Genomic DNA, 11,101 nt, shown 5'->3' with positions numbered 1-11,101 from the left:
AGCTGATGGCTTTTCACTTGAAAAACTACATCAACTTTTTTGTGTCCATTGACAGATTCCTTATTAAAATGAATTGTCAAATCTATGCTAAGTAAATTAAACTTTTTCAATATTGTTTCTTTGTTTATGTCTCGATTGACTAAGACTCGAATTGTCTCTTTTTTTGTCATGCTTATCTTACAATTAAAAAAAAAAAAACTCGATTGAATGGATAAACAAATATTATTTTTTAATAAAGAAAAGAAGTAATGAATATCATCGAATCACTATTGTTTTCTTAGGTATAATATACTTAAAGTTTCTATTAATATTTAATTTTCGAAAAATTTTAGAGTTTAGGGTTTAGGGATGAAGTAAAAAGTTTCCCTCAAACTCGAGAACCCGGGTCTCTAGAACATGCACTTAGAAGCTAATTTTTAAAAATAAAATCACAAATTTAATATAATTAACTAGAGAAAAAAAAAACAAAAAAGAAAAAGAAATTAATATACAAACCCTTGTAAACAATACTATATTCCTCATATAATTATGAAATGATGATGAAAACATCAACATTTGTTGTAATATTTTTGATATATGTGCATAAAACATATCTTGAGTAGAAAAAAAAAATGAAAATTGTATAAACATAATTCAAGGCTTCTCATTTTGTGTATAAACATAATCCAAGTGTGCTTCTAACATCATCCTTCTCTTCTCCCATTCTTCATCTTCTTCTTCTTCTCTTATGATCTACAAATGAAAGGGAAATCCGCCATTAAAATCCAAAGAAGAAAGCTTAAAAGAAGAGAGATGATGGGTACTTACTTGGGGGAAATCTGGCCATGAATCTGGTTGGATCATTCCATGGCTGAGCTTGTTGTGGGTTTCTTCAAAACCTGCAAATTTTCCGGGAAAGAGCAAGAAAGGGTGAGAAAATGGAAGGTGGAAGTGAAAAAGGAAGGGTTTTTTGAAGTGGGTTTACCTTGTTTGGTTGGTAGGAAACGTGCAGTGGCTGATTGGGAGAGGAGGAGGAAAATGAAGAACAAGCCATGGGAGCTCTGGTTCATTTTCTTTAGTGTTTTGACGAAGAAGAAGAAGAAGAAGAAGGAAAGCAAAGAGAGAGAGAGGGAGAGATTGTGTCTATGTTGCCTTTTTCAAGTCACATGGAGACACCCAAACAAGGCAGTTATGGGCTTAAAATATGCCAATAATGCTACAAATTCCAATACTTTTGGTGGGTCATGCCCACTGTAGCTTAATTCAAGTCCACCGTTCGTAGATATTGTTCATTTTGACCCATTATATATTGACGTTAGTTAGGTTTCCATACTCTTACGAGGAATCTTTCATTCTCTTCTCTAACAGATGTGTGATCTCACCATTTACCCTCCTTGGGGGTCATCGTCCTCGTTACTATCCAATGACTGGCTCTGATACCATTTGTAACAGCCCAAACTCATTGCTAGTAGATGTTATCTGTTTTGGCCCATTACGTTTCATCGTCAGCCTCGCGATTTTAGAATATGTTTACTATGGAGAGGGTCTAGTCCTACTCCGATTAGTGTCTTGCACTATTTGGTGACTGACTCTAATACCATTTGTAACAGTCTTAACTCACTACTAGTCGATATTGTCTGTTTTAGTCCATGATGTATTGTCGTCAGTTTCATGATTTTTAAACGTGTCTGTTAAGAAGAAGTTTCTACACCCTTATAAGAAATGTTTCGTTTCTCTCTTTAACTGGTATGAGATCTCACAATATTATAAATGGTGTGTTAGTGAGGATGTTGGGCCTCCAAATGGATGAATTGCGAGATCCCACATAAGTTGGAGAGAGAAACTAAACATTTTTTACAAGAGTGTAGAAACTTGTTCTTAGTAGACGCGTTTTGAAACCATGAAACTAACGATGTTACGTAACGGATCAAAACAGAAAATATCTACTAACAGTGAGCTTAAATTGTTAATTTCTTTTTTTATATTTTAAATATCATTCATTTTTCAAATAAAATATATACATATATGTTAATATATAATAAAAAAAATATAAAAACAAAAAAAGACATGACAAGGCAAAAAAGAAAATAAAATATGCTTTGTTAAAGTAAGGGAAAAAAGATTGTTACTTTTACGATTTTTTTTTAGGGTTTCATGTAAACCTCAAGCCCAAGGGAAACCAAAAAAGAGGTTTATTTTTTTTATTTCTTTATTTCTTTGGGATTATATATTGATTTGTTTATTATCCACCCGTCTTTAGGTCAGCATTCTCGCACAGGGTTCAGTGTCTAACTCTAATACCATTTGTAACCATAAGTCCATTGCAAGCACATTCTATTTTAAATCGTTATGTGTGGTCCCAATTTTTAAAACGCGTGTATTAGGGGAAAGATTAATATTTTATTTATCTCACAAAAATTAATTAAAAAATAATAATAATAATAAAATAAGGAAGTTGTTGGAGAAGTCAAACCTTAGGGGAGTGCCATGGACGACAGTTGTCCGCCATGGCCAAAACCAGACAAGCTTTCTCTCTCCTCATTATTTATTTGTTTGTCTCTCTAATCTTTCAGAGATGCACGTGACAAACAGTTTCCATTCACTCATAAACAAATCAAATCCCATCACAATTTCTAACCCTAAAAAAACCCCTCCAAATATCCTAAAATGTATCCGTTAGGTTTCGAACCAGTGAGTCCACACTCACAGTAACTCTTAACAAACCAAACCACGAAACTCCGAGCACTTAAGAACCATAGAAACTTATCGACTCGATTCTAATCGAGTCAATTTGATATTGTTTCACTCTTAAACACTAACATAAGTATCGAAGCGTGTCAGAAATAATATTAATCGCCTCGACCCTTCATCTCAACAACTTAGTTATGTAAGACTATGTAAACCTCCGACCAAATTCTTACACTAGGAGCGTATATTTCTAATTTTACGATGAGATTTACAACTTTTAAAATTCACATATTTCTCTGATTTTGTTTACCCAATAAACTCAATTCTCGATCGAAAGGACTAAGAATCGCTTATGACACAGACGTGATATCAACTTAGCTTATCCCGATATCGATATGACAACAACTTTTAAATGGGAGTAATTTTCTTGGAAAATATAAACTTTTAAATTATGTAAATTAATAAATTAAGTAATTTTATTTAATTAAAAATAGATATTATATTGGAAATAAAGAATAGGGCGGAGAAAAATGGGGAAGGCTCTGGAAAAAGTGAGATTCGGAGGATCTGATTTTTAGCAATTGTCCAAATAATTTTGATGGGATTGCTGTCTATTTCAGTCCTTTTTGTTGTGCTAAATTCTAATTTTAACCCTATTTTTTTTATATATAATTTAGTTTTAATATTGCTATTTTACATAATTATGAAAATAGATGCAATTTATAACAAATTATGCTGATTGGGCCGAAGATAGAACGAAAGGCCCAGTGTTGCTTTGTGGACAACAGCCTTTCTATTTGGGCCTTACTGGGCCTTACTTTGAATGGGCCGTAGAGTTCTGGCTTTTTTATTTTTTATTTTTATTATACGATTTTATAATTGAATTTAGACAAAAATGCCCTTATGTACGATTTTCCTATTTTCTTTATTTTCTTCTCCTCAAATTTAATTTTATTTGTTTCGGTTTATTATTGTCGTTTATTTTATCTAATATGTTTCGTGGTAATAAGATTTAAAATTTTAAATAATAAAAAAAATTATTTATTTCAATTTCGGGCTTATAAACAAAGGAGACGATAATTGAGGTGAAAGTTGTTATGGACGTGGGCAATAAATCGATAACAACAACTATTGAAGTGATTTTATCTATCGAGACTCTGAGAAGATAGAGGAGGAGACGAAAGAAGATAAGTCAACTTTAAATAATAAAGGGTAAAATTGTCTTTTCGATCTATGGTCAAAGTCAAAGGGTATAAAAATGTTTTGTTTTAAAATGAGCTATTTTTCCAAAACTTAAAGCTTTTGGGGGTTATTTTCGTAAATCACTATGCCCACGCTATTTTTCTTTAGAAAATACCCAGCGCGCTGTGTAAATAGAAAAAAAATAAATAAATAAAAGAAAGAGGAAACCCTAAACCCTTCTTCTTCTTTTACAAACCGTCTATCCCTCCCGTTGGGTAGCTCGGTGTCGCCGACGCCTCTCTCCCGTTCGCCGTCTTTCTTCCGCTTGTGCGCCACAGTCTCCTTCCTAGCGCGTTTAATCTGCACTGTTTTCTACTATCTTGACTGGTAATATCCCGATCTCCATCTATGCCTTTCTTCCCACTTGAAAAACACAAATTAGAACTTGTCTAATGATAGGATGGAGGAGTTGTTTTCATTAATTCATTTGTTTTTCAACAATTTCCGAATAGCAATGGAAAGAAAAAACAGCTTTATGGCAAATTGGGACTTTTCGAAGTGTTGCAAGTCCTATTCAACTTACAAATTATCACTATATAAATCTGCGTTTTTAGTTAAAATCTAAGTACGCAGTGCGAGTTTTGCATGGTGTGGATGTATGTTAAATTTCGGAAATTGTTAGCTTTCTTAGCTGAGTTTTTTCTATGTTTTCAGTCGCCCTTCTGAACATGTAAGGTACGGTTCATTTGATTTTCTCTTTCCGGTGCATTTTGTTGCAGGAAATTTAGGCTTGCTATTTGTTCAAGAAAAGAATGAGGTTAGAGAAGTGTTGGTTCTGTTCCTCCACTGTATATCCAGGACATGGTATTCAGTTTGTTCGCAATGATGCGAAGGTAAGCGTGCACTGTTGTTTTTCTTTTCTTAAAGGCGGCAAACTTTCATGCTTTGGGCTGCTTGTATTTTCTCGAGTTAAAATTTTCTTTTAGTTGCCAATCTCGTGTAATGCTTACGGAATGATATGAAAATATCTTCCTATTCTATCTCGGCTTGTTCTTGGTCCATTGTTTGCTATGCATATTAGCGTAGAAATAGATTTTTGTTCTTGTGGAGCTTTTGAATTAGTGATAGTGTGGAACCCCATGTTCCTGATATAATTTTTCTGCAGATTTTTAGATTTTGTCGGTCTAAATGCCACAAGAACTTCAAGATGAAGAGAAATCCCCGTAAAGTTAAATGGACCAAGGCATACAGGAGGTTGCATGGAAAGGATATGACACAGGTAAACTTTATCGATCAACTTTAGGAACAAGTTGTTTTGCAACTACAAACTTTCTGATGCGTCTTTAACTGTTGTTTCATATGTATTATCCAGGATTCAACTTTTGAGTTTGAGAGGAAGCGCAATAGGCCGGAGAGATACGACAGGAATCTCACAGAAGAGACATTGAGGGCTATTAAGAAGATCGACAAAGTCAGAGCCGAAAGGGAGGCAAGGCACATTGCACGCAGGTATTAAACTTCTTCCATTGCCACTCGTTTTATGCCTATATGTTTGTTGAATACTGCTAGAGGTGTAATTCGGGATTGTTGACATTTACAGGATGAAAGGAAAGAAAGGAAAGGAGCTCAAAGAGGCAAGGAAGGAATTGGAGCAGAGCATCAGTATGGTCAAACCACCTGCTCTTCTCAAGGAGGATCCTTCCCTCACTCTTCCAAAAATCCAAGTCAAGGTGGCACAATCACAAGCAGAGAAAAATCAGCCTATGGAAGAATGAGTTTGTTTCTCTCTTATGTCACTATATCAAATATTTTTGTCGTAATTATTTTTTCTCATAGCTTTAACTGCCACAATTCTTGTGCACGACAATGCGTGGTAGTTCATCCTTGTCTGTCCTACACAAGCATGGCTGTTATGTTGACGTTCTTTTGAGAGTGTTTTTCTTTAAATACAGATACTTATGAAAGATTTTCTTGGATCATCTCTTACTACTGTTTTTATTTGTATTTTTGCATATTTCTTGCTTACATTTTGTTGAAAAGGGTGTGAATAGATTACATCATAATGGAGATTATTCTATAGATTGATTATAGGTGGTGATGACTAACAGGAGTTCACCCCACCCACTGGTTTTAGTTTCCATAAGTGTTTTTGCCTGGGAGGAGAAAGCCCATAAGCCTCTTGCTTGTTCCTCTCCCGAGCAGGACGCGTTTTAAAAACCTTGAGAGGAAGCCTGAAAAGGGAAAGCCTAGAGAGGACAATATCTGCGAGCGGTGGGCTTGAGCCGTTATTGCTTGAGCCGTTACAAACAAGTCTCCTCTAAACTTCTCTCTCTATTATGCGCAGTTCTGATCACCATAGTTAGACATGAAATTTTGACCATAGATAGATACTTCCATCTCCTCCAATCGCCTCCTTGGAGTTCACGCTTTTTGGCAAGAATACTTCTCCAATCATGTTCTTTAGCTTCATTGATTCTTGCTTAAATCTGTCTTTGGATCTTCCACTTCAGTTCTTAGACCATTGGAGTGCTCTACACAAGGGTTTCAAATTGTTAGGATCCAACTGGTTCTGGTATGTATCTTTTAGCCCTTCCTCTTCAACATTCATCTTGGCTTAGACTTTCTTTTAAGAATCATGCAATAGGCCTACAACATTTCATATCTCTTCACTACCTTCTCAGATTTTGATTTTGTACTAAATGTATTAGGGTTAGACAATTGTTCCATGTGAGTAGTTAAGTTCGTGCAAGTTGGTTCAGACACTCGTGCAAATATCACCCATGTAAAGAACAACATTTCACAACTCTAATCCACTGCCCACAATTGTTTTGTTTTTTTCCTACAAATTTGAACTTCTTCCAATTGAATCCATATTCTTGCCAAGGTTGGAAAGTTGGGGATTCCTTTTTGGCTCTTACATGGACATTGATTGTCTTTTCCCATTAGGATCTCACTGATATCTGGGTGTTAAAATGCTCCATTTTCTCGAACAATCTTCACATTTCCATCATTTTTTAGAAGTCAAGATCTATGCTTAGAAATTGGCCTTGGACACACAATAGTAAGTAGAAATGCAGGATTACAAATTAGGATGAGCGGTCTGATAATAAGCTGATGAGCTTAGTCTTACTTCACCGTCGAGAAACGAAAGAAGACGTCCATCTCCCAGCAAATAGGTGTAATAGGTCTAAGTTACCTTACAAGATAACATATGGGGCTATAATATGCCTGAAAATATTATTTAATTAATGAAAAAAACACTTTTAGAATATTGAAAAGAAAAATCTCCACGATTTCCCCAATATCAGTATTATGTGCCCCGGGAGACTTGAGTTATTTTGATCTTAGTTTAAATATTAGATTTATAAAGTTTGACTTTTGCATTTTAGGCCAACTATATTGTAAAATATCAACCATTTGAATTATTTTATTTTATTTTTATTTTGAAGAAACAAGTCGGTTTAATATGTTATATAAAGAAAAGAAGTGTGATGTAATGTCAAATGTGAAGGATAATGTCCCAACTTTAGGAGTCTAACGTCTTATACCTAGTAGATCAATTAGTTTTAAAAAAAATCTTATCTATTGGAGAGGTCTATTTCATATCCAAAAGTTGCTAAGTTGGATCTAAATGTTGGCTAGGTAAGCATCCTGTAGTGAGAGGAGTAGTTATGAACCCTAAACTCGAGTAGTTATGAACCTGAGTAGTTATGAACCTGAGTAGTTATGAACCTGAGTAGTTATGAGAGGAGTAGTTATGAACCCTAAACTTGAGTAGTTATGAACCTGAGTAGTTATGAATCCTGAACCATGTAGACCATTCCTATGGGGTGAAGGGAGGGCCTCAAATTGGTAGAAGAAACCTGCAACCCGTTTATAAAATTAAAAGTTCAGGGATCTATTAGATATTTTTAAAATTTAGATATATATTAAATACAAAATTAAAAATTAATGGACCAGTAGTAGATTTAAGGACGGATCAAATATATAATTTTTAATAAATTTTAATTATAAAAAGTAAGTATTTAATGGGTTCTAAACTTTATATGTAATGATGATGTCACATTATTTTGATACCAATAAGCAATATTGATACCAATAAGCAAATACGTCATAAGACTACGTTACAATATATTTTATTAATTAAGTTGAACGTATTTGAGTTTAATTTAATGGGTTAGACTATCGACATAGATTTACAAACTTATCCGACACATAATATGTCGATAAATATTTTGTTATTTTATTCAACAAAAAAATCAGTAGCAAAAATAATTAAAAAATAATAATACTTTAAGAAATAATTTTACGTGAATATTACAAAATTTATATTTTTATATAAAATAGAAAGTAGGAAGCTTTCTATATTTTCTCAAATTAACCTCTCACACAAAATTATTAATAAAATTAAGACATATTTATTTATTTATTTCATTTGGATATATTAATTTCTATTAAATCTATTTTAATTATTAATTACATAGTTATATAAAATTAGATAAATATACATGAGATTTTATTTAGTTTCATATTTGGTATGTCATGAAAAAAAGAACAAGAGATTGGGTCAAACTTTTCTTTTGTTGGATAAACATAAAAGCAACAACCTTTTTCAATAGTAATAAAAATAAAAAATAAATTTAAAAAAAAAAAAACACAAAACTTTGGCCTTATCCACACATTATTTTTTCATAATTATTAATGCTAAAAAAAATATCATAGGAATATTTTTTCTAAATACCTTTTAGAAAATTCGACAATACCACAATAAACTAATGGTACAATTAATAATTAATTCGAAATGAAATTCAAAATAATAACAAAAATTAAACGTGACAGATGACACACACATATATATAATACTATTTAATTAGCATTTTGTTTTAAAAAAAAAATCTATAAATTTTTAAAAATTTCAATAATATACTTAAATTTTTTTAAAAAAATTAACAATTAATTTTGGATAGAAATTGTTTTAAAATATCTTTAATTTTCAAAATAAATTTATATATATATATATATATATATATATATGTATTGTTTAAAGATAAAGTGGGTTATTTTTATTAATTAAGTTGAATTTTTCACCATCATCCTTAAAATATACATGCATACATTCATATATACATATACATATATATATTTCCCATTTTTTCTGGATTCTTAGGCAAACAAAGAATTATTCTTCTCCTTTTACCCCACTTTAAAACACAAGAAACAGCTTCAAATTTTGAATTATCCCTTTCTTTCTTGTTGTTGTTGTTCTTCTTCTTCCTGATGAGGAGAAACATTGCCGCTTGTTACAGTGAACACGCCGTCAAAGTCTCCGATTCTTACTGCTCCGCCGCCTTCCCTCATCCCCATGTCGTCTTCTCCAAATTCCCATCTCCCGCTTCCCCTGTTTCCGTTTCTTCCACTTACACAGCCAATATTTCGACCCTCCAAAATCCTCTGCTAATTCACCTCCACTGGACTTCCATGGAAATGGGTCAATCCTTTACCATCAAAATCAATTCAATTTCCCATCGAATTCTCACCGGAAAGGGCCTCAAATCCTTCAAATCGGTGAACGATTCTGTGATTTCCGTCTTCTGGGACATCTCCGAGGCCCAGTTCGACGCCGGACCCGAACCCACCAGTGGCTTTTACGTCGTCGTTACGGTGGATTCTGAAATCGGGTTGTTGATCGGCGACGAGAGGGATAAGTTGGTGAAATTGGGGATTTTGGAAAGGAAATTCGATGCCCAGTTCGTGAAATTCTCTTTGGTTTCTCGAACAGAGGAGTTTTCCGGCGATGATTTGGTTTTTTTGACCAAGGCTAGATTCTCCGATGCCGGTAGCCTCCATGAGATTCTTGTCATGTGCGGCGGCGTTGGCGGAGAGGATTTGAAAAACCAGAGGCTTGCGGTGTTCGTCGACAAGAAACAGGTGGTTGAAGTGAAGAGATTGAGGTGGAATTTCCGTGGGAATCAAACGATTTTTGTAGATGGGTCAGTGGTGGACATGATGTGGGATGTCTATCAATGGCTTTTCCGGCCGGAACATGCAGCGGCGACGGCGACGGCGGCGTTTATGTTCAGGAGGAGGAGTGGATTGGACAGTCGGCTGTGGGTGGAGGAGGAGAAGACGAAGCAAGAGAGGAATGGGTTTTCTCTGTTGATTCGAGCTTCTAACCATCCTGATTGATTTTGATTTGATTTGACTTTTGGGTTTTTTATTTTTTTGTTTTTAGTTTGAATTATTTCATTTTCTTTCACATGTTGTTTTTTTTCATGTATAGATTCATATGCAAAAAATTGTAAATTTGTATGTCACTTATGTAAATAATAAATGAGTTTAATTATTTTTTTATTATTTATTTTCATAATAAAAGTAGAAATTCAAACCATCCAATCCGAACAAGCCTTCCACGTATTTGACCCACGAATACGCTAAACTCTTTAATATATTTTGTAAGTTCTTTTCGATTTAAGTCAACCCGAATTTTGTTCCATGAACTCGAAACCAAACTGAATTTATTTGGGTTCAGAAAAATTAACTCAACTTAACTCGAAATGCCAATCCAATTAAACCCAACTCTTACAATTTGGGTTGGTCCGTGTAATTTTAATTTTTTTAATGAATAGTTTTTATTTTCTAATTAATTATATTAAAAGATGTAAAACATTATATTAAAAAAAACAACGAGGATCAAAGTTATAATTTTTATACGGAAATAATTTTTTTTTCATTAGTTACACCTAAAAAAACCAAATTAAATTTTAAAAATTAAAAAACATAATTTTATTTTTAAAATTGGACGGTTGGTAGTGAAATAACAAAATTGGGCTTTTGGCCCACTGTTTTGACCCAAAGATTTCAGGCCGGCCCAAACTACACCATCTCTTGAAACAAGACTCACATTTTTTTAATGCATTTTTTAGATCTCTTAATAAAATTTTATCTTTATACTGTACCTTAATTATTAATTATATTGCACGTTAATTATTTTTTTTATTAATTTAATCAAAATACTAGAAATTCAAATTATCCCTATAAATAAAAACATATACTTATAATTATCTTATAAATAGAAACAACCTTGACGAAGAAAGATGTTTACAATGAGTTGACACAATGGCAGCATCATCAAGCATGCTCAAATTGCCACTAATTTAATTCATATGAGGTGTAAAGAAGATATAATATATAGTTTTTTCTTAGAAAAAAAAATACAAATATGTCACGTATGTGGAGTTAAATTATATTATTA

General features: G+C 33.1%; 3 protein-coding genes across 3 annotated transcripts; 2 read left to right on the top strand and 1 right to left on the bottom strand.

The window, feature by feature from the left end:
• Positions 1 to 499: 499 nt before the first annotated feature.
• On the bottom strand, positions 500 to 1,157 carry LOC111447730 (putative phytosulfokines 6). The gene is made up of 3 exons (XM_023087046.1): positions 965 to 1,157; positions 808 to 878; positions 500 to 732 (listed from the first exon to the last, which is right to left on the bottom strand). The coding sequence occupies exons 1-3, from the start codon at positions 1,047 to 1,049 to the stop codon at positions 634 to 636; spliced, it is 255 nt and encodes an 84-aa protein (XP_022942814.1). The 5' UTR covers positions 1,050 to 1,157; the 3' UTR covers positions 500 to 633.
• Positions 1,158 to 4,066: 2,909 nt separating this feature from the next.
• On the top strand, positions 4,067 to 5,828 carry LOC111453564 (probable ribosome biogenesis protein RLP24). The gene is made up of 5 exons (XM_023094705.1): positions 4,067 to 4,236; positions 4,629 to 4,742; positions 5,015 to 5,128; positions 5,222 to 5,358; positions 5,450 to 5,828. Exons 2-5 carry the CDS (start codon positions 4,662 to 4,664, stop codon positions 5,622 to 5,624), a joined length of 507 nt encoding a protein of 168 aa, XP_022950473.1. The 5' UTR covers positions 4,067 to 4,236; positions 4,629 to 4,661; the 3' UTR covers positions 5,625 to 5,828.
• A 3,243-nt stretch (positions 5,829 to 9,071) lies between these two features.
• Positions 9,072 to 10,086, top strand: LOC111447622. Its single transcript, XM_023086886.1, has one exon. The coding sequence runs from the start codon at positions 9,127 to 9,129 to the stop codon at positions 10,033 to 10,035; it is 909 nt and encodes a 302-aa protein (XP_022942654.1). The 5' UTR covers positions 9,072 to 9,126; the 3' UTR covers positions 10,036 to 10,086.
• Positions 10,087 to 11,101: the final 1,015 nt, after the last annotated feature.

The sequence above is a fragment of the Cucurbita moschata genome, unplaced genomic scaffold, assembly GCF_002738365.1.
Source record: "Cucurbita moschata cultivar Rifu unplaced genomic scaffold, Cmos_1.0 Cmo_Scf00001, whole genome shotgun sequence".
NCBI classification, from domain to species: domain Eukaryota; kingdom Viridiplantae; phylum Streptophyta; class Magnoliopsida; order Cucurbitales; family Cucurbitaceae; genus Cucurbita; species Cucurbita moschata.
The sequence above is the reverse complement of the archived record's forward strand: the minus strand, read 5'-3'. Positions and strand labels throughout refer to the sequence as shown.